The following is a 23577-nucleotide window of genomic DNA, read 5'->3' as shown; positions in this document are numbered from 1 at the left end:
GTTAACATCATTATGCTATTGAATGATGCAACATATAAAAAACATATGACAAATAACTTTTCTCGTGAACTATAATTGGCAATATTTGTTTAAGTATTAATAATGGATAGTCTTCTCTATAGACCTATTAACTAGGAAAGGATAGCTGGGCATGTCTGCCGAGTTTCAAGTGTCAGAGAGAGAATGGATTCTCGACATGGAGATGAAATTATTCAGGGGTTTTCTGATTGATTCAATGCATACTGCGTTACACAAGGGAGATAGAAAAGCTAGAGACCATGTCTGGAGTAGCTTCCCAAGGGCCTGTGGTGAAGAATGAGAGGAGCATTCCTCACAGAGCATGGTGGTTTTCTCTTGTTATGCTGGTTGGTTGGTGAGCTGTGAGCAGAAGAGGCTGGCAAGAGAACACCAGCTGGAGTCTTGCACTGCTGTGAGATGATGGAAGCCCCACACTGCTCTCTGCATCCTGGGACTCCTCTGTACATACTACTTGCTCACCATACTACCTCACCATCCATGCTCCAGTAAGCCCAGCCCCTGGCTTGTGCTGAAAAGCTGGTCTAGCTGTTGAGAAGCTATTCTCCTTCAGACCCAATATTAGGGCTCCTGTGGAATATTCACAAGTTGTTGAAGCCAGATTGACTAAAAGTTTCTCTTTTTTTCCTCCAACAACTAATTTTACCATTCCATGGTATAGTTTGAATTGAGAATTGGTAGTTTATCCATTATAGTGGCAAATAGCATGTTGTTTTATAATGATCTATTTCACTGCTATGACCATTAACAATGAACTATTTGAGGGCTGAGATGTTATCCTATTCAACTTAATTCCCCAGCAATTCTTGAAAAGAAAGGAGCTTTACCTCTTTTTCTCTTGTGTTTACCCCTTGTAACTTCATAGCTTCACATCTTCCTCACCTTCAATATGTATACAAAAGAAGGTGCCAAGTTCATTAATGAGCAGTCTTTACATTAAAAGATGATGCACTATACATTTGTTAAGCCACTTTCTCAATGTCTAGAATCAGTTGTCTATATCAAAACTAATTTTGCTTTGCAGACCTAGCCATCTTGAGTTTGAGGTATGAAACTGTGTGTGTGTGTGTGTGTGTGTGTGTGTGTGTGTGTGTGTGTGTGGAGGTTGGGGTGGGGGTGAAAGGTAACAGGAAGCTTTACTTAGGTCTTGATTCTACCTTGTTTTCTATAGTCCAATTTTACCAAAGGACACAGCATTGGGAATTAGTGGGAAGTAATATGGGTAGTGAGGGACAAGTGACAAATAATAGTCCATCTTAGAGTTTTTGGCCAGGGTCTCATGCTGAGAATTACATGAGAAACCAATTTGAGAGACTTTTCAAAGAAAAATATTTTTTCCAACTGAAAGAATATGAGGGAGAACATTTCCACAATATATTCTCTGACATAATAAACCTGTAAACTTCTTTACACGTTTTATTTTAGGATACAATTACTTAAATAGAAATTTTTGGTGGATGACACAGAAAAATTAGCCTTCATATAACTTCAGCTAACACTCACCAGCAGTATACAGCAAGAAAAGAAGAAGTAGATGAGATCCCACAGTAGAGCAGAAAGCCAGTATGTAAGGACATAGACCCCATTCACAAACTGGATGTGCTTTGCCTTCGAGATTCTCTCATTCACTGTCTGGAGGCTAAAGCCAGCAACTATAATAGCCATGCCAAAGGCCAAATCTGATATTATATTTATTCCATTTGCACCCCTATAAAGGATGAAATAAAAATTCAAATAAATGATGAAATAAAAGTAGGAAATGATTATTTCAGTAGCTATTTTCTAATGTAAATGTCCAAATTACAAGGGGCTATGTGAAGACTCAATTCCAGTAAAAGAAAAGTTATACATACTCTTCATGAAATTCATAAAGAGGGAGAGGCTGAGGCTTGTTGGAGACTTCAATGTTAGCACCGGGGCCAGAAAGTAACATAAAGAGGATGTTGTCTAACACTGCCAGAGATGTTGTAGCTGAATGATATGCCTCATTATTGAACAAAATAGTAAATATTGTTTTGTTTTTCTCAACCTCAATGGAAAAGGCAATAATGGAGAAGTAATTAAATTCTTTAATTTCCAATATGGAATCTGTTACATTACCTAGAAAAAAGAAAGAAATTGGTCAGTGGGTCAGCATGTAATAAATCACCTACTTCTTATATTGGAGAAGAAAGACCAATCATTTTCTTTCCTGTTCTCTTTTCAACTTCCCATAATGGTTATTTAAAATTTTTGTCTTTATCCTCAGTAATTCTACCCCATCATTACTCTCTACAATCTCACATTATACTTTACAACTTGGAAAAACAGTAGGTTTCCAAGATGGCTGCAGAGTAGGGGGCAGCTATACTCATATAATCCCAGCCCCAGATTTATAGATTATAGAGCAATCAAACTTGAATAATCGACTGAAGATGAACTGAACTGAAATAGTATAACCAAGGATTTACAGAAGAAGCCACATAGAGACTGGTAAGAAGGGTAGAGACATAGGAAGGGCTGGCCCTCTCACCTATATGCAGTGGCTGAGAAGCCAGAAAGATATCTACCCTGTTTCCCCCCAAAATAAGGCAGTGTCTTATATTAATTTTTGCTCCCAGGGGTTGTCTTATCTTTTCACACGCTAGGTCTTATTTTCAGAGGATATCCTATTTTCGGGGAAACACGGTATACTGCAAAACTCCCTCGCCCCCAAGGAGCATGGGACCTCAACCGTATGCCAGGATGCTCAAACCAGAGTAACAGAGATTGGAAGAGGACCCACATAGCATCTAGTAGTGAAAAATCAATGAGTATTCAATTCGCCTGGGAGTGAAGAAGTCTGCTGAAGGCCCAGACGCCATCTTCCAGGGATAAGCACTCCTATTATAGCACCAGCCTGGGGAGTGCACTGTCTGGTCCTCTCAGGGCTGGTGAGGACATTCGGTCATGCCCAGGTCCTGTGGAGGGGTCTACAGAATGTATCCAGCAGTGAACTTTGGGTGATTTTTTTCTGGGGAGGCTCTTTATGGAGACTCAGAAAGTGACTGAACTGTGTCTCCCCCATCTCTAGCACACAGCTGGCACTGTCCACCCTGCAACAGGTTGAATCACATGGCTGACCCCGTCCTGCTGAGTTCAGTTGCACAGAGGGTCAGAGGGCCATGCAGAGCTGGTACTCTCAAAGCATGTCTCCTGGAAGGGCTTTTGTCCAGAAATCAAATGGGCAGGTGCTGGGTTGTGTGACAACATTATGGAGGAGCCACTCTTATACTTCCTGCCATCTCAGCCCGCCCTATCCTGGGAAGGGGAAAAAGAGTCTGTCTCCCCTCTAACAGGCTCACAGGCACCACCCCCAATGGGAATATTCCCTTCCAATCCCCTGATGAGCTCATTTCCAGGGAGTGGGGGAGGGAGAGCTTCTAGGAGCTAGGATATTCATAGTGTGTGTCCCCAGAAGCTACTGTCTGGAACCAGGAAGAAAGTGCTAGGACCCCCCCTCCTTTAGGATGTATTGGCATCATCCCCAAATGAGACTCTTTTTATTTGTACTCCTGAGCCAGGTGCTTCTATCAGCCAACTTTGTTTGCTCCTGCAGAGGGGACAGCAGGTTGCATCTAACCTGAACCTGCAAAAAGTCCCTTGTGGGAAAGCTGAAATTGGAGACTCTGGCAGAAACTGAGTCGTTTATGTCTGGAATAAGGTCCACATTCCCCTAATTGAATGCCTGACCATATAACATCCAGATAAGGGACCCACTAGCCCCATCACCTGTACACAGTTTCTCTGTCCTACTGAGCTCACAACCTGTGAAGAGCATGTCGCTTACAGCTACCCTGGGGTCAGCCTACAGTCTTAATTCAAAAGGCTCTGGAGAAACACCAGGCAACCTCTGGGTGAGGGGGAGTAGCTGACAGGTGAACCACAGAGAGTATCAGATTTTTTACAGATATGCCCCCAGCTCTAAGCTGAAGGAAGTCAACTCTTGTACACAGAGGCCCAGTAGATGGAGCCACAGTGAACAGAGCTGTATCTCCAGATAGGTAGCCCAAGGCCAGGTACCCACAACATCTGACATCAACCTGTACCTGAACCCCATCCAAATGGACCCAAACCAACAAAACTAATGGTGGGCTTCAGACCACATCATATCCAACCCAATTTACCATACATGTTGCAAAACCAAAAGAAGATTGAGGCAGATGCCAGCAACACAGTTTTGAAGGGCAGTCCATGCACAACAATTCATGCACAGGGATTGAGTTTTATCCTTATAGTCAGCCAGCCTGAGGGGTTAACCTCACCCACAAAAGGGCCAAAAGCATTAACAGTTCAACTATAATAGAAGGGTGCACATAACACACAAAAAGATTCCTGGAACACAGAGCTCAAGTGATGTCAAAGATTGTGCCACTGAACCCAAAGAGATACCTTCTGCATAAAGCCATCCTAACAATTTTGAGAGTCATAGATCTACCTAATTCACAAACACAAAATGGGGAGACATAGAAATATGCTCCAAATTAAAGATCAAGAGTTAAAATTATTTAAAAATAATTACATAAAGTGAAAGTAACCAAATTACCAGATGAAAAGTTTAAAACAATGGTGATATAGGGGGAAAATGGTGGCAGAATAGGTGATAGCAATACACACCTTCTCCCTGCACCAAACTTGAGTTAAAGCTAGAACAATTAACCTGAATGAAGAACAGAAGGACACCTGAACAGGAATATTATATCCAATGTTGAAATAAAGAAGTTACTTAGTGACTAGTAAGAAGGGTAGAGCCACAGAAAGCATTGATCCCTGCACTCAGGAGCTATGGCTGTGAAGCCAGAGAAATACTGTGGATGCAAAAACTCTCCTTGGAAGAGAGTGGGTCTCAATCCCAGCTGGGACCTCCAACCCAGAAGACCACGGCCAGGAAGAAGAGCCTGCATAACATTTGACAGCAAAAATAAATGGGGACTTGGTCCACTGAAAAGAGGAAGCAGTCTGCTTGAATCCCTGTGAGCTCCTTCAGGGATAATGCCCAAGGACTTGCTCTTGGACAACTCACACAGAGCTCTGGTAGAGGGAAAGAGACTTGGGGCATATGAAAGTCATAAAGAGAATATCTGAGTAGCATAGTTCTGGAGAAGCTGGCTCTGGAGATCCCAGTCGTGAGCCAAATCCCACACTGCCCTTGGGTGCCATTTCCCAGGTTCCAGCACCATTTCTTGCAGCACCATTTGGAGAAAGTGCACTAACCCTGTCATCCAAATACTGGTTACACCACCCTGCCAAGCTCAATTCTCACATAGAGAACTGTTGTCTGTATCCAAAGGGGATCTTAGGTGCATCCTTTTTCTGAAGAAACGATGGGCAGTCTCGGACAAGCATTAAACCAAGTGACTTTGGAATGTTGGGCAGCGTTGGACCTGGAGGGAGGCCCCTGCTTCCAAGCCTCCCTTCAGGATCTCTGCGGGGCACCACGGAGCTGGATGGTGAGAGGACAGCTCTGTCCTCCAGGGATGGTTAAGGAGGGCCTGCACCACCCCCAACAAAGGCCTGTCTGTATTTGACTTCCCAAGTCTGCTGGTGCTGCTGGCCAAGTGCAGTCCCACAGGGGGAAGGAAGTGCACATCAAAACTGGGACATCCGGAGTCACCATATGAAGAACATTATATCTGACATCAAGATACACTGGAGGGGCTCAGCCTGTGTGGGTTGGTGGTTGAGCACTGACCTATGTATGTATGTCATGGTTTGATTCCTGGTCAGGGCACATGCCTGGTTTCGGACTCGATCCCCAGTGTGGAACATGCAGTAGGCAGCCAATCAATGATTCTCACCATTGATGTTTCTATCTCTCTTTCCCTCTCCCTTCTTCTCCAAAATCAATAAAAATATATTTAAAAATAATACGCTGGTGGGGAGAACCAAGATTGTGGTGTAGTTAAATGTCTGTACTCACCATCTCTCACAAAAACATTGAAATTACAAATAAAATAAGAACAACCATCATTCAGAACTGCCTAAAAGCCAGCTGAATGTAAACCTTACAACTAGAGAAGTAAAGAAGAAAGCATATTGAGACTGGTAGGAGGGGTGAAGGCACTGAATGGGCTGGTCTGACTCCCATGCATGCCATTTTTTAAGAAAAATTTTGAAGGCAGATTGTCACTGAGGAGGCCACCCATGAGAAGCAAGAGGTCCCAGCCCCACACCAGACTCCCAGCCCAGGATTCCAGAGTTGGGAAAAGCTGTCCCTGTAACTAAAGGCTGTAAAAATCAGGCCAGATTGTGGCTGAGGGACAGGAAGACTGCTGGAATCCCAGGTGTTCTTAATTGGCTGGTGAACAAACTTACACAGTCCCGCTTTCTTTGAGCTCCAGCACCAGGAGATCCAGACACATATGGGAAGGAACTGGATTGTCTGGCATTGGAGCAGAAACTCAGGAGTGGCTTTCTTCAAGATGGGGGTGTTCACAGGGGTCATTGTTCCTATGCTGGGATCTCCTTTGTCCCTGGGCTGACTGGCAGCCATATGTGAGTCTCCATCAGCCTGAAGAACACTGTTTGCTCAGCCCAGGGGGTTCCCTGAGACCCTGCCCCATCCAATTTGCAGTCACACCCAAGCTTTTTGTGGCTGCTTTCCCATATTAATGGCTTGTCTTAACTTAGGCTTCAGACTTTGCTAAAATCTCTCAATTTACCATACACTGGTGGCAGTGTGCCAAAAACCTATCAATAAAAGACCCAAGACCCAACTAGCAAGTCTTGCTTCACACCTGGGCCTCACCTAGGTACCTCTAAGCCCAATAGAAATAGCAAGTAGCAGTTGTCTGCAGATACCGCTGTAGCTCCTGATAGGTGACCCTCGGCATTGGCTAACTTTGTACCTCGTTAGTACTACTCGTCCCTAGAGACAGTGCACCTGGTGGAAAGCTTTGGATTATAACTCTACACATCCACAAGTGACACACTCAAGAGGTAGACTCAATGAGCAACCAAAAGCTCCAGTGAAGCAAGTACTCCATAAAAGTGTTTCCTGCATAGCTGCTCACCCACTGTCCTCACAGCCAATTTGCCTGGAGGTCAATTCCTCTCAGTTACACCAATAGTGATCAAGTCTCAATTATGAGACTGTGCACACAGCACACTCAGGGGCATACATAGAGTGCCCAACTCAGATGACTGGGGAGGCTGAACCACTTGGAGACCTATGCCACTCTACCAATTTTAAGAGACATAGCAGCTCTATCCAATACATAGAAACAAACACAGGGAAGCAGCCAAAATGTCAAGACAAAAACATACATACACAATAACAATAAAAACATGTCACAAATGAAAGAAGTGGTAGCAAGCGAACTACTAGATACAGAATCCAAAACCATTGTTATAAGATTACTCAAGGATCTTCATGAGAATGCCAAAGACACGAAAAAGGATCAGTCATAAATTAAGCATACACTAACTAAAATAAAGAATAATTTAGAGGTATTATATAGTAGAGTAGAGAATTTGGAGCCAAAATGTCAAGACAAAAACACACATACACAATAACAATAAAAACATGTCACAAATGAAAGAAGTGCTAGCAAGCGAACTACTAGATACAGAATCCAAAACCATTGTTATAAGATTACTCAAGGATCTTCATGAGAATGCCAAAGACACGAAAAAGGACCAGTCATAAATTAAGCATACACTAACTGAAATAAAGAATAATTTATAGGTATTAAATAGTAGAGTAGAGGATTTGGCGAATAAAATCAATGATTTTGAATATGGGGAAGCAAAAAACACCCAATCAGAAGAGCAAAAAGAAAAAATCCAAAAATATGAAAATAGTGTAAGAAGCCTATGGGGCAACTTCAAGCGTACCAACATTTGCATCATGGGGGTGCCAGAAGGAGATGAGAGAGAGCAAAATATTGAAAACTATTTGAAGAAATAATGACAGAAAACTTCCCCTCTCTGGTTAAAGAAATAGATTTACAAGTCCAGAAAGCACAGAAAGTCGCAAAGAAGAGAAACCCAAAGAGGCACACATAAAGACACATCCTAATTAAAATGCCAAAGGTTAGATAATTTAATGGAAAAAAAATGGTGGAGGAATAGATGGACATGTCTCGAGCCTTGTTCTGTAGCAGAAAGAATGAGCAGCTGAAACAAATATCACCCACCCTGAACTGGTGAAGTAGACTCAGCTGCTGAGACAATTTGCAGTCCCGAAGGGCAGAAGACCCCTGAGAAAGCCCATGGCACTGCGACCACGCGAGCAGCAGATGCGTGAGCAGCCCGCTCCTGTCCAAGGAGCAGCATCTGTGTGAGAGGCCCCCTCCCCTGTCCTAGGAGCAGCAAACATGTGAATAGCCTGCCCTCGTCCAAGGAGCAGCAGCCACACAAGCAGCCCACCCACGACTGAGGAGCAGCAGCTGTGTGAGCAGCCTGCCCCCATTCGAGGAGGAGCAACCACTTGAACAGCCTGACCTGGTCTGAGGAGTAGCAGCCACATGAGCAGACCACCCACGTCTGAGGAACGGCAGCCCTGTACAGCCAGTACCGGTCCGAGGAGCAGCAGCCACATGCATCCCTCACCTGTCTGAGGAGCAGCAGCCACACGTGCAGCTAACCCCTGTCTGAGGAGCAGCAGCCATGCAAGCAGTCCACCCCCAATCGGAGGAGCAGCAGCTTCATGAGAAGGCCATCCCCATTCGAGGAGCAGCAGTATAAAGAGCATTATGAAGGGCAGCAGCCACACAAGCAGAACTGCTCATGCCCGCACTGGGATGTGAGCAGTCTGCTCCCATTTGAGGAGCAGCAGCCACTCAAACAACCCAACCCAGTCTGAGGAACAAAGGACTTTAATAGACTCTTTTCCAAAGAGGACATACAGAAGGCCAAGACACATATGAAAACATGCTCAAAGTCACTACAGGTACCATCTCACACCTGTCAGAATGGCTATCATCAACAAATCAACAAATGACAAGTGCTGGCGGGGATGTGGAGAAAAAGGAAACCTCATGCACTGCTTTTGGAATGCAGACTGGGGCAACCACTGTGGGAAACAGTATGGAGTTTCCTCAAAAGACTAAAAATGGAACTCTCATTTGACCCAGTGATCCCACTTCTAGGAATATATCCCAAGAAACTAGATGAACCTAAAAAGACCCACACCAAGACATATCATAATTAAGATGGCAAATGTTCAAGACAAAGAGAGAACCTTAAAGGCTGCAAGAGAGTGACAGAAAGTTACGTACAAGGAATCTTCCATTAAATTATCAAATGATTTCTCAACAAGAAACACATCAGGCCAGAAAAAATGGAAGGAAATTTACAAAGTGATGCATGGCAAGGGACTGAATCCAAGAATACTCTATCCAGCAAGGCTATAATTCAAAATGGAAGGGAAATAAGGAGCTTCACAGAAAAAAAAAAAATGCTAAAGGGACTGGTGTGAAAAGAAGAAATAAAAAGGTAAGAAGGAATATGGGCACAAAAAATAAAAATGGCTACAAACAAGAACCTATCAATAACTTTAAATGTTAATGGACTAAATGCTCCTATCAAAAGAAATAGAGTGGCTGAATGAATAAGAAACATGACCCATATATATGCTGTCTACAAGAGACCCACCTCAGAACAAGGGACTCACACAGATTGAAAGTGAAGGGATGGAGCTTTTTGATTGAGAAAATGGCAGCAGAATAGACAGATGTGTCCCGAGCCTAGTCCAGAACAGAAAGAAAGAATAGCTGAGGGTCACATGGGGAGTATTTGTTGGTGAGTTAAGGGACAGTTAAACTCCAGGAGAAGGTGAGGGACTCCTGGACAGGGTTCTCATGACCAGGCAGACCCCACTGCTGCTGGGTCCCCTCCCAGAGCTACGGGCTCAGATGCGGAGACCACACTATCTTGAAGAGGAAAGTGGATCTTATTGAAAGCCTGTAAATCTACGACGGCAGCAACCACCAAACAGCTGCGAGCCCCAGAGCGCCGGTCCCCAGTTGGCGCAAATACAGGGATTCAGAGGAGCTCTACACTCCACCACGGAAAGGTCGCATTTCCCCTGGGATAGGTGAGGTCCCTGGTCCTGGTGGGAGAGAGAAACACGTGCACTGTGGGAGCTGGAGGACCAAGGAAGTCTATGCCTAGAAAAATTCATGGCTTTTGGGGCTGGTGTGATCCGTGAATGTGGAAGGGGGTTCTCAGAGCTGCTAACAGAAGGGATCTCTAAAAAGCAACCCATTTTGATCTGATGTAAAAGGACAGCCTAAAAATTTCAAAAGTGTGACGGCTGCTTAGACCCAAGGGGGAAAAGGAAACTGCACAGACTTGCACGCAGACCCATTGTTTGCACTCTTGGGCTTTTTCCTCTTCAAATCCTTGCTTCTGATTACTAAGCCCAATACATAGGATCACCTAGTTGGGGACATCTTGGGAGACTGCAGGGGAAAGTTGTTTTTCTGGAGCCGGGGGATTGGAGCAGAGAGTGACCATTGGAGAGCCAGCTCTGGGGCAGCCCATTCACATAGACTGTATTGAGTGCCACAGGGAAAGCAGGATCTAAGCTTTCCACCGAGAGGCAGGATAGAGAGGCTGTATAGATCTGGAAGTGAATCCAGAAAAACTTCCACCCAGTGGCTGAATCACAAATTGACTCTTGTATAATAAAAAATAAAGGAATATAAGAAAATAAGACACCACCTGCTTAAAAATCAGGACTGGTTTACTGAGGAGCAGTGGAACTCAGAAAACTGAAATACTGTCCAGACTGGGAAACAGGTATGACAAACAGAACAATAGAGGAGGTGAATGACCTTTACTACTGCACATTTTATTATTTTTTTTATTTTCATCTTTTGCTTAAGAAACTATTTTTTTTCTTTTTTCATCACTTGATTTTACCTTTTTAATTATTACATTTTAATTTTCAATCAGTATTATTATACTACTATTTTACCTTTGTTTTTAAAGTGATATTTTATTTTCTCTTTATTTTACATTGGGATTAGTGTTCTATATACTATTTTCACCTTTCCTTTGGCATCATTTTACTTTATCTCAACTCTACCTTTAGGCCATCACTCTCTTCATAGCCTCTCCCCTTTTGTGTCCTGTTTCTCTTACCCCATTCCTTCTTTAGATTATCCATATTCTTTGTATATCCTCTGTTAAAATTTCACCCTATCTAATTTCCAATCCCTTGCTTCCAAGTCCATACACTCCTCTCTCTTCTCTGTCTTAACTATTCAAAAAATTGTTTCTCTTTCTGTCCTTTTGTTGTTTGCTTGAATGTTTCGGAGAAAAAGGAATCCTTGTACACTGCTGGTGGGAATGCAAACTGGTGCAACCACTGTGGAGAACAGTATGGAGTTTCCTCAAAAAACTGAAAATGGAACTCCCATTTGACCCAGTAATCCCACTCATAGGATTATATACCAAGAAACTAGAAACACCAATCAGAAAGGATATATGCACCCCTATGTTCATAGCAGCACAATTCACCACAGCTAAGATTTGGAAAAAGCCTATGTGCCCGTCACCAGATGATTGGATAAAAAAACTATGGTACCTCTACACAATGGAATACTATGCTGCCATAAAAAAGAAGGAATTCTTACCATTTGCAGCAACCTGGATGGAATCAGAGAACATTATGCTAAGTGAAATAAGCCAGTCAAAGAAAAATACCTCATGATCTCATTCACTTATGGATAATAAAGAACATTATAAACGGATGAATAAAAAGATGGATACAGCTGAAACTGGTTTGGCTCAGTGGTAGAGCGTCGGTCTGCAGACTGAAAGGTCCTAGGTTCGATTCCAGTCAAGGGCATGTGCCTTGGTTGCGGGCACATCCCCAGTAGAGGGTGTGCAAGAGCAGCTGATCAATGATTCTATCTCATTGATTTTCTAACTCTCTATCCCTCTCTCTTCCTCTCTGTAAAAAATCAATAAGATATATTAAAAAAAAAGATAGATACAGAGGCAGTAAGGTATCAAACAGACTGTCAAATTACAGTGGGAAATTTAAGGAGAGGTGGGGGAGATATGAGATCAACCAAAGGACTTGTATGCATGCATATAAGCATAAACAATGGAAGCAAAACACTGGGGGCATGGTGTGAGGACATGTATGGGAGTGGGGTGGGGGGCAATGGTAAGATATGTACTCATAATTTTCCCAAAAATTCTAGTTTAGCACTTCTTAGTTGGAATTCAGGAATTTGCATTTTAACAACTCCACCAGGTGATTCTCATCATGAGAGAAGTTTGAGAAACACTGATGCAGAGAATAGTCATGGGGATGTAAAGTTCAGCATAGGAAATATAGTAAAATAGAGGCCCAGAACATGAAACGTGTGCATGGGTACAGTCCCTAGGCCTGTGATTAGGGCCATCTTCCCCAGCTGTCCACAGCCGGCCCCACCCTTCACCCTCCGCCCTCCACTACCACCACCACCCACCCTCGATTCCCCTTTTGCCATCAGATAGACTGAGAGGTCGGTTGTTCCCGCCTGCTTGCAGGCTCTGCCCTCACCTCAGGTTGCCTTCTGTGTGTGGGGTGACCTTCGGGGCTGGGGCCTTGGCCTGGTTCCACACATTCCTCGCCATCTACCCCTGTTCCCCATTTGCCATCAGGCGATCAGAGCCTGCCAGCCAGGGAAAGGGACTGAGAGGTGGACAGTGCACCTCAATAGTGATTGGTCCAGCAGTCTTCTGGTCCTTCTGCCTTTAAGGTCAATTTGCACATTATCCTTTTATTATTTAGGAATAGAGACCTCGTGCACAGGTGGGGAATGGCTGGCATGCCCGTATAGGGCCCTGGATCCAGGTGGGGGGGATCCACACTGCGGGGTGAGGCCAACCTGGGCAGTGTTCTGGTCTCTGGCCATTCCAGTAGTGATGATCTTAAAGTCACTGGCTTTTTATATATATAGACTAGAGGTCTGGTGCACAAAATTTGTGCACTGAGGAGGGGTGTCCCTCAGTCCAGCCTGCGACCTCTCCAATTTGGGACATCCCTTTCACAATCTGGGACTGCTGGCTCCCAACCACTCACCTGCCTGCCTGCCTGATTGCCCCTGCTTCTACCTGCCAGTCTGATCACCCCCTTGCAAGACTGATTGATGCCTAACTGCTCCCCTGCCGCCCCAATTATCCCCAACTGCCCTCCCCTGCAGGCCTTGACCCCTCAACTGCTCTCCTTCCTTTGCATGCCCAATCACCCCAACTGTCTTCCCCTGCTGGTCTGCTCAACCCCAACTGCCCACCCCTGCAGGCCTGTCACCCCCTACTGCTATCCCTTGCAGGTCTGGTCCCCCCAACTTCCCTTCCTTCCTCCCCTGAAGGCCCAGTCACCCCCAACTGTCCTTCCTTGCTGGCTTGGTCACCCCTAACTGCCATCCCCAGCCGGCCATCTTGTGGCGGCTATCTTTGATCACATGGGGGCAGCCATCTTGTGCGAGGACATGAGGGCCAATTTGCATATTAGCCTTTTATTATATAAGATAATATTATAATTTCTTTGTATGGTGTTAGATCTACTAGATTTATCAGAATGATCACTTTGTAAGTTATATCTATCTATCTATCTATCTATCTATCTATCTATCTAATTACTGGGTTGTACACCCAAAACTATACTGTACCTCAACTCTAATAGAAAAATAAAAATATTAAAAATAAAAATAAAATGAAATGAAAACAATATAAATAAAGCCATATGAACAATATAACAATAAATGAAATGAAAGAGGCATTATAACAACTGATACCTAGAAATATGAAGTATTTTAAGAAAATACTATGAACAACTACAGTATATGCCAACAAACTGGATAAAATGGGGGAATTTCTGGTAACATACAATCTTCCAAAACTCAATTAGAAAGAATCATAAAATTGGAATAGGCTAATAACAACTAATAAAATTGAAAAAGTAATAAAAAACTGCCAGCACACAAAAATCCTGAACCAGATGGATTTACAATTGAACTTTACTAAACATTGTAAGAAGAATTAACTTCTATTCTCAACTGTTCCAGAAAATTCAAAGGGATGGAAAACTCCCAAGCTATTTTTATGAGGCCAACATAATCCTAATCCCAAAACACTACAAAGAAAACAATTGTAGGCCAACAATTCTGATGAACATTAAAATCCTCAACAACATTAGCAAATCATATCCCACAATACATTAACAAGATGGTATATAATGACCACGGGTGATTTATTCTGGGAATGCAAGGCTAATATAATATTTTCAAATCAATAAATGTGATGTATCACATTTACATGATCATATCAATAGACATAAAAAGCATTAGACAATATCCAGCACCCATTTTTGATAAAAACTTTACAGAAAGTGGGAATAGAGGGAACATATTCCTTAACATAACAAAAGCCATATATGACAAACCTATAGCCAATATCATGCTTAAATGGCAAAAACTAAAAATGTTTCACTCAAGAAGAGGAATAAGACAAAACTGTGTACTTTCAGCATTCTTATTCAATATAGAACTGGAAATATTAGCCACAGCAATCTGGTAAGAAGAAAAAAGAAAAGGTATCCAAATTGGAAAGGAGGAAGTAAAACTGTCATTACTGTTGATAGTATTACAGGTCTCTCCTGTCCCCACCCCTAACCCCTTTCTCTCCTCCCAGATCATACCCTTCCCTCTACATGTTCACACCCCTATTGCCTATGTCCATGGGCTATGCATATCCTATCTAATAAAAGGGTAATATGAAAATAGACTGCATGGCAGAACAACCAAACCACCAATCAAAGTGTAATATGCTAATGATATACTGCTCAACCGCTCGCTATGAGGTGCACTGACTACCAGGGGGCAGACAGTCGATCGGTAGGCTAGCTTGCTGCTGGTGTCCAGACGATTGGGACTGGGCGAGACAGGCTGGATATGCCTTGTAGCCCTCTTGTGGTCCCTCCCGGCCCCGATCAGCCAATTGGGACTGAGTGGATTGGGCTGAAAACACCCTGGTAGGATCCCTCAGCCTGGCCTGCATCCTCTCACAATCTGAGACCCCCCTGGGGATGTCAGAGAGTAGGTTTGAATTCGATCCCACGGGCCACTCCCCATGGGAAGGGAAGGTGCCACATGCAGGGCTCATGGCTGGTGAGCACTGCTGTGGCAGTGCAAGCCTCCCCCAATTAGGACTGATTGGGCGCGAGCCCGCGGCAGGCACAGTGGGGCGGGGATGAGCGGGAGCAGCAGGTAGGAGCTTCAGGTGGCATTTGACTGCGGGTTTCGGCTCGATCCCTGCAAGCCACCCAAAGGGACCCCACCCATGCACGAATTCATGCACCGAGACTCTAGTATGTATATAAATTCTTTGGTTTATCTCTTCTCACCTCCTCACACCCAACCTCAAGGGATGTTAGTCTGTTCCATGCCTCCTTGCTTCAGCTCTTGTTTTATTGGTCAATTCATTTTGTTCATTAGATTCCACAAATAAGTAAAATCATGTGATATTTGTCCTTCTCAGATATTTCACTTAGCATAATATTCTCTGCATTCATCCATATTGCCCCAAAGGGTAAGATATCCCCCCCCCCATTTTTTACAGCTGCATAATATTCCATTATGTGAATGTTCCACAGCCTTTTTATCTCTTCATGTATTGATGAGCACTTGGGCTCTTTCCCATATAATAAAAACTTAATATGCTAAGTGTCCAGTCATTTGTTCATCTGCTCAATCAATCAAAGCATAATATATATATAAAAGCTAAATATGCAAAGTGTCCCCTCAGAAGTTCAACTGACCAGGAGTTCGATTATTTGCTATGACGTGCAGTGGCCATCAGGGGGTGGCATGGAATGAAGGCAGGCCCTGGTCAGCAGCTGGCAGCCACTAGGAACCCTATCCATGCACAAATTTTGTGCACTGGGCCTCTAATGATATGCTAAGGCCTCTCAACCACTTACTATGACATGCACTGATCACCAAGGGCAGACAGTTAACTGGTTGACCAGTCGCTATGATGTGCACTGACCACCAGAGGGCAGATGCTCAACACAGGAGCTGCCCTCTGGTGGTCAGTGTGCTCTCACAGGGAGTGCCAGAAGCCAGGCTCATGGTTGGTGAGTGCAGCAGCCGTGGTGGGAGCCTCTCCTGCCTCTGCAGCAGCACTAAGGATGTCTGACTGCTGGCTTAGGCCCGTTTCCCTGGTGCACAAATTTCATTTACCAGGCCTCTAGTTGTAAATAATGCTGCTATGGTGCATATATGCTTTCTGATTGGTACTTTGGGATTTTTAATACATATTCCCAGAAGTGGATTGCTGGGTCAACAGAATTTCCATTTATTCCATTTTTATTTTATTTTTTTAAAAGGAAACTCCATATTATTTTTCACAGTGGCTGTAGCAATCTATATCCCCACCAAAAATGAACTAGTGCTTCCTTTTCTTCACATCTTTGCAAGCACTTTTTTGTTGTTATTTTTTTTTTATGATAGCCATTCTCACAGGTGTGAGGTGATATCTCATTGTGGTTTTAATTTGCATTTCTCTGATGATTAGTGACTTTGAGCATTTTTTTCATACATCTCTTGACCATTTGTATGTCCATTTTGGAGAAATGTATATTTATTTCCATTTGTTTGAATCTTCTTCTGCTTCAATAACCTATTTTTTTTTTTTCCTGGTTGAAGGTCTTTTACTTCTTTGGTGAAGTTTATACCTAGCTATCCTTTATTTATTTATTTTTATGGTTGCAATGGTTTATGGGATTTTATTTTTTATTTTTATTTTTATTTTTATTTATTTTTAGTTTTCCTTTCTGAGAGTTCATTATGGGTGTATAAAAATGCCATCAGTTTCTGGATGTTAATTTTGTATCCTGCCACATTGCCAAATTCAATTATTAAGTTTCATAGTTTCCTGGTGGAGTCCTTAGAGTTTTCTATATACATCATGTCATCTGCAAATAACGACAGTTTTACTTCCTCCTTTTCAATTTGGATGCCTTTTGTCTTTTCTTCTGATTGATGTGTCTAGGACTTCCAGCATTATGTCAAACAAAAGTGGTGAGAGTGGGCATTCTTGTCTTGTCCCTGTTCTTAGGGGAAATGGTTTTAGTTTTTGCCCTTTGAATATGATATTGGCTGTAGGTTTGACATATAAGGCTTTTATTGTGTTAAGGAATGATTCATTTATTTCCACTTTTTGAGAGTTTTTAATCAAGAAAGAATGATGATGCCGAAACTGGTTTGGCTCGGTGGATAGAGCGTCGGTCTGCAGACTGAAAGGTCCTAGGTTCGATTCCAGTCAAGAGCATGTGCCTTGGTTGGGGGCACATCCCCAGTGGGGAGTGTGCAGGAAGCGGCTGATCGATGTTTCTCTCTCATCAATGTTTTTGACTCTCTATCCCTCTCTTTTCCTCTCTGTGAAAAATCAATAAAAAAATTAAAAAAAGAAAGAAAGGATGATGAGTATTGTTGAATGCTTTTTTTGGAACCTATTGATACGATCATGTAAGTTTTATCTTTCAATTGTATGCAATATATCACATTTATTGATTTGCTAATATTGTACCAGCCTTCATTCCTGGAACAAATTCCACTTGGTCATGATGTATGATCTTTTTAGTATATTGCTGGATCCGATTTGCTAATATTTTGTTGGAGGATTTTAGCATCTATGTTTGTAAGGGATATTGGCCTATACTTTTCTTTCTTTGTAGTATCTTTATCTGGTTTTGGAATTAGGATAATGTTGGCTTTGTTAAAGAGCTTTGAAATATTCATGACTCTTGAATTTTTTTGGAATAGTTTGAGGAGGATAGGTGTTATTTTATCTTTGAATGTTTGGTAAATTCTCCTATAAATCTATCTGGTACAAGACTTTTTTTTTTTTTTTTTTTTTTTCCTGGGAGTTTTAAAACCAGTTTCAATTTCTTTAGTTGTTATCAGCCTACTCAGGTTTTCAGATTCTTCTTGATTGAGTTTTGGGAGGTTGTATATTTCTAGGAATTTGTCAGTTTTGCTCAGGTTATCCAATTTGTTGGCATAAAGTTGTTCATAGTATTTGCTTACAATCCTTTGTATTTTTGTGGTGTCTGTTGTTATATCACCACTTTTATTTCTGATTTTATTTATTTGGGTCCTCTCTCTTTGTTGCTTGATGAACTTGGCTAGGGGTTCAACAATCTTATTTATTTTTTTCACAGTACCAGCTCTTGGATTCATTGATCTTTTGTACTGTTTTTCTATGCCGTTTATTTTCACTCTGATCTTTATTATTTCCTTCCTTCTACTTCCTCTGGGCTTTTATTGCTGTCCTCTTTATAACTCACTTAGTTGTAGAATTCAGTAGTTTATTTGTGCTTTTACTTGTTTCTTGAGGTAGGCCTGTAATGCTATGAACTTTCCTCTTAGGTCTGCTTTCACAGTGTCACATATGTTTTGCCTGGTTGTGTATTCATTTTCATTTGTTTCTAAGAAGTTTTTAACTTCTTGCTTGATCTCATTGATAACAGATTAATTGTTTTAAAACCATTCTATTTATCCTCCACTACTTTGAGTATTTTGAGGTTTGTTTTTAATTGTAGTTTATTTCTAACTTCACATCATTGTGAGCCCAGATAATGCTTGGTATTATTTCAATCTTCTTGAATTTGTATACACTTGTTTTGTTCCTTAATGTGTGGCTTATCTTTGAGAATGTTCCATGTGCACTTGAGAAGAATGTATATACTGTTGCTTTGGGGTGAAATGTTCTATAAATATCAGTTAGATTAATCTGATCTAGTGTGTCACTTAAGGCCTATTTCCTTATTGATTTTTTTTTTTTTTTGGTCTGGAAAATACAATATAAACAGTGGTGTCAGTGAGGATGTTGTAGTTCCCTATTATAACTGTATTGCTGTTAATATCTCCCTTAAAGTTCATGGAGACTTAAAAAAAATAAATTTGGATGTTCCTATATTGGATGAATATACAATATGTTTACAAGTGTTATGTTTTTTTATTGAATCATTCCCTTTAGTAATATGTAGTAGCCTTCTTTGTCTCTTGTTGTGGCCTTTGTTTTGAAGTCTATTTTGTCTGATATGAGTATTGCTACCTCAGCTTTTTTTTTTCCTTTCCATTTGCATGGAATACATTTTCCATCTCTTCACTTTCAATCTGTGTGTATTTTTTGTTCTGAGGTGGCTCTCTTGTAGAGAGTATGTCATGTTTTCTTATTTAGTTAGTCACCCTATGGCTTTTGACTAGAGCATTTAATCCTTTTACATTTAAGATTATCATTGATAGGTATATTTTATTGCCATTGTTATTTTCTTTATGCCAAAGATTCTCTCTTCTTTTATTCACCTTCTTAAAGCAGTCTCTTTAACCTTTCTTGTATTGCCTGTTTGGTCGTAATGTACTCTTTTTACTTTTTGTTTTGTATGGAAAGCTTTTTTATTTCAACATCTATTTTTAAATGATAGCCTTGTTGGAAATAGTGTTCTTGGATTTAGGCCCTTGATTTTCATTACTTTGATTACTTCATGCCACTCCCTCCTGGCCTGAAGTGTTTCTATTGAGAAGTCAACTAACATTCTAATGGGAGCTTCTTTGTAGGTAATTTTCTCTCTCTCTTGCTGCCTTGAAGATTCTTTCTTTGTCTTTAACGTTTGTTATTTTGATTATGATATATCCAGATTTGGGTGTCTTTGGGTTCATCTTGATTGTGATTCTCTGTGCCTCCTGAACTTGTGTAACATTTTCTTTCATCAGGTTGGGAAAGTTTTCTGTCATTATTATTTAAACAGGTTCTCTGCTCCTTGCTCACCTTCTTCCCCTTCTGCCATTCCTATAATGTGGATGTTGTTATGTTTCATGTCAGAGCTCCCATAATCTATCTTCCTGCTTTTTAAAAGAAATACATTTTATTGATTTTTTTTTTTTTTTTACAGAAAGGAAGGGGGAGGAATAGAGAGTTAAAAACATCAATGAGAGAGAAACATTGATCATATGCCTCCTGCACACCTGGTAGTGGGGATGTGCCTGCTACCAAGGTACATGCCCTTGACCAGAATCAAAACTGGGGACCCTTCAGTTCACAGGCCAATGCTCTATCCACTAAGCCAAACCAGTTAGGACTATTCTTTTTTCTATTTGCTGCTCTAATTAGGTATTTATTTCTACCTTGTCTTCTAAATCTCTGATTCAATTTTCTTTTCCATCCAGTCTACTTTTAGTGCCAGCCAGTGTATTCTTGTATTCTTGATGTCATATATCAATATATCGATATATGAAATTTCATATATATATGAAATTAGTGCAGATTACAACAGCATAAAAAAGCAAAATATAATAGATACCATGAACAAGAACCAGACAGAAATATATATATTATACTGTATAATTCTTCATTTCTGTCTGGTTCTTGTTCATGGTATTTATTTTCCTTTTTTATGCTGTTGTAATCTGCACTAATTTCCTTAGGCATGCTTATTGCTTTACTCTATGTCTGATTGTTTGCTTGTATCATTTAATTTAGTTATCTATTTTTTTTTGGGGGGGGAGATTTCTTCTTTTTCATTCATTTGGGTGTTATTTTTTTGTCTCCCCATTTTATCTGTCTCTCTGTAGTTGCTTCTATATATTAGATAGAACTGCTATGCCTCCCAGTCTTTGTGAGATGGCATTATGTAGAAAGTGTCTTGAGGCATGCAGTGGTTTAGATAGACTCTTTGTTCACCTGAGCCGAATGCTCTAGCAATTCCCCTTGTGTGAATTATTTGGGCTCTACTGTTGTAATTGATACTTGATTGTTGATGTCCCATTTGTGGGAGAGAGTGCCCCTTCAATTTATCATGGTAGTGAGGTTCAACCCAATGTCATTGTGCCAGCTGTTATACAGATGTCACATTCTCTCCCTCACTCCAATTCTGCCAGCTGCCATGTTTAAATCTTTCATTTTCATTTTAATGGTGGTTTCTTTTGCTGTGCAGGAGTTTGTTAGCTTGATACAATCCCATTTATTTATTTTTTCTTGTTTTCCTTGCCCTAGGAGATATATCAACACAAATATTGCTATGAGCAGTGCTTGAGATTTTATTGCCTGTTTTGTTTTTCTAGAATTTTTATGATTTTGTGCCTTCCATTTATCTTTTTTTTTTTACACTTTGAATTTATTCTTTTGTGTGCTGTAAATTGGCTGTCCAGATGCATTTTTTGCATATATTTGCCCAATTTTCCCAACACCATTTATTAAAGAGATGGAATCTACACTGTTGTATGCTCTTGCCTCCTTTGTCAAATACCAAGGGACCATAAACATATGGGTTTACTTCTGCTCTTTGTTCTGTCCCATTGATCTATGTGCCAGTTGTTATGCATATAACCAGGCTGGGTTTTTTTTTTTTTATTACAATGGCCTTACAGTATAATTTGACATTAGGTATTGTGATACCTTCAACTTTTTCCTTCTTTCTCAAGATTGCTGAGACTATACAAGGTCCTTTTGTTTTTATATAACTTTTTGGAATGTTTGTGCTACATCTATCCACCAAGCCAAACCAGTTGAATATGCTGTTGGTATTTTAATAGAAATTGCATTGAATCTAAAGATTGCTTTGGGTAGAATGGATATTTTAATGATGTTAATACTTCTTCAGCCTGTCTGTGAGAATTGGCCCCTACCACAGTGTGCAGGCTACTGTTTGAGGGCTGATACCACAATATGTATTTCATCCCATCATGATCTGGTGGCAGCTGAGGTCTTTTTTGGCTATGTCACTTGAAGATCTAAATTGATTGTTCTCTGATGTGGTCTAAATCTTTCCACTGGATGTGTTGGTTCAGGAATCTCTTTGGAGGGACTCTTGTGCAGATTAATGTGAAAGAAACACTGTGTGGCCTGCTCTGGGCTACCTGTTAGGAGGTACAGTATAATCCACAGTTTGTGGCTGCCTTTGCTGAGCCTGGGCTCATGTGGGTAGGTCAAGTTGCACAGTGAGACTGGTTTCCTCCAATATTAATCCTGGGGGATGCCAACAAAAGGCGGAAAGAACCCTGGGATCCACATCTGCCTTCTGGCTGCCCGTTAGGCTCAGTGAGTCACCAGGTATGGATGAATAGTATTCACCAGGTGAATACAGTTTAAAGTTGGTTCCATTACTGGGTCTGAGGTCACTAAATGATAGTTTTAGGATAGAGCAAAGCCAGCTACCACCTGCCTTGGGCTTGTTGATTTTTTAACTGAGTGGGATTTCAGGCAGTCATCTGTGAATTCCAGCAGAGTTAATCAGTCTAAAACAGATTAAGATTTGACTGTGTGGTGGGAGGGTTCTGCACAGAAATGGTGGCACCATATGGGGTGTGCTTGAAAAAATGGCCCTTGCCTTATAGCCACACAATTCATTCTTATCTTTTGCCTCTCTGACACCACCTGAGTCAGCCTGGACTTTTTTGAGAGCCTTCCAAGAATGACTGCACCATGGGTCCAAGATGGTTGCAGCTAGTTGATTCCTTCACAGGGCACAAGCTTGGCTGGGTGTAGCCACAGGGAGGGTGGGGCTAGTGCAGTGGTTCTCAACCTTCCTAATGCCGCTACCCTTTAATACAGCTCATTTGTGGTGACCCCTCAACCATAAAATCTTTTTTGTTGCTACCCCATAACTGTAATTTTGCTACTGTTATGACTCATAATGTAAATATCTGTGGTTTCCGATGGTCTTAGGCGACCCTGCTAGCGGTTCTCAATCTGTGGGTCGCATTTTGTTCCTCAGAGGAGGTGAGTGGAACTTCTGCCTACTCCATTGCCATCTTGGATCTCCCTCAGGATTTCTTCATTTTTTAGGCTGAATACCATTCTATTATCCAGCACATTTTCTATCTCCTTATTTGTTTACAGGCCCTTAGATTGTTTCTATATCTTCATTATTATGAGTGCAGGTATCATTTAGACATACTGATGTCATTTACTTTAAGAAAAAACCGGAAGAAATTACTAAGGTATATGGTTGTTCTATTTTTAGGGTTTTGAGGAACCTCCATGTAGTTTTCCATAGTGACTGCACCAAATTATATTCTCAACAACAGTGTACAAGAGTTCCCTTTTCTGCACATCCTCACTGACACTTGTAATCTCTTCTTTTTGATAATAGCTATCCTAACAGGTGTGAGGTGATATCTACTTGGTGTTTTGATATGTATTTTCCTGATGATTAGTTTTAATCATCTTTTAATGTGCCTGTTAGTCATTTGTATGTCCTCTTTAGAAAAATATCTATTGAGGCCTTTTGTTCATTTTTAATCAGGTCTGTTGTTGTTGTTATTGGTTTGGTTTTTAATATTGAGTTTCATGAATTTCTTATATATTTGGATATTAACTTCTTATCAGATAGATGGTTTGAAAATATTTTTTTCCCATTCTGTAGGTTGCCTTTTCACTTCTCTGCACTTTTTACCAGTATCAGTGTGACTTATTTTATAATTCCTTGGTTATCATACTTCAGCTAGTCTTCAGCTGATTGTTCAGGTTGATTGTTCTATATTTTAGTTGTAATTCCAAATTTTTTCCTGGGAG

The 23577-nt window shown here is 41.2% G+C and overlaps 1 protein-coding gene across 1 annotated transcript in view; it reads right to left on the bottom strand.

Moving 5' to 3' along the window:
• LOC118731568 (phospholipid-transporting ATPase ABCA3-like) overlaps window positions 1–23577 on the bottom strand; it is a 197217-nt gene that overhangs the window by 63010 nt on the left and 110630 nt on the right. Inside the window, exons 11-12 of the mRNA XM_036460223.2 lie at window positions 1890–2136; window positions 1540–1744 (exon numbers count right to left, since the gene is read on the bottom strand). Of these exons, the coding sequence (XP_036316116.2) occupies window positions 1540–1744; window positions 1890–2136 (452 nt within the window). The remainder of the gene's footprint in view (window positions 1–1539; window positions 1745–1889; window positions 2137–23577) is intronic.

This window comes from Pipistrellus kuhlii, unplaced genomic scaffold, assembly GCF_014108245.1.
Source record: "Pipistrellus kuhlii isolate mPipKuh1 unplaced genomic scaffold, mPipKuh1.p scaffold_m20_p_31, whole genome shotgun sequence".
Lineage (NCBI taxonomy): Eukaryota > Metazoa > Chordata > Mammalia > Chiroptera > Vespertilionidae > Pipistrellus > Pipistrellus kuhlii.
Note: the sequence above shows the minus strand (reverse complement) of the source record. Positions and strands in the feature narration are given on the sequence as shown.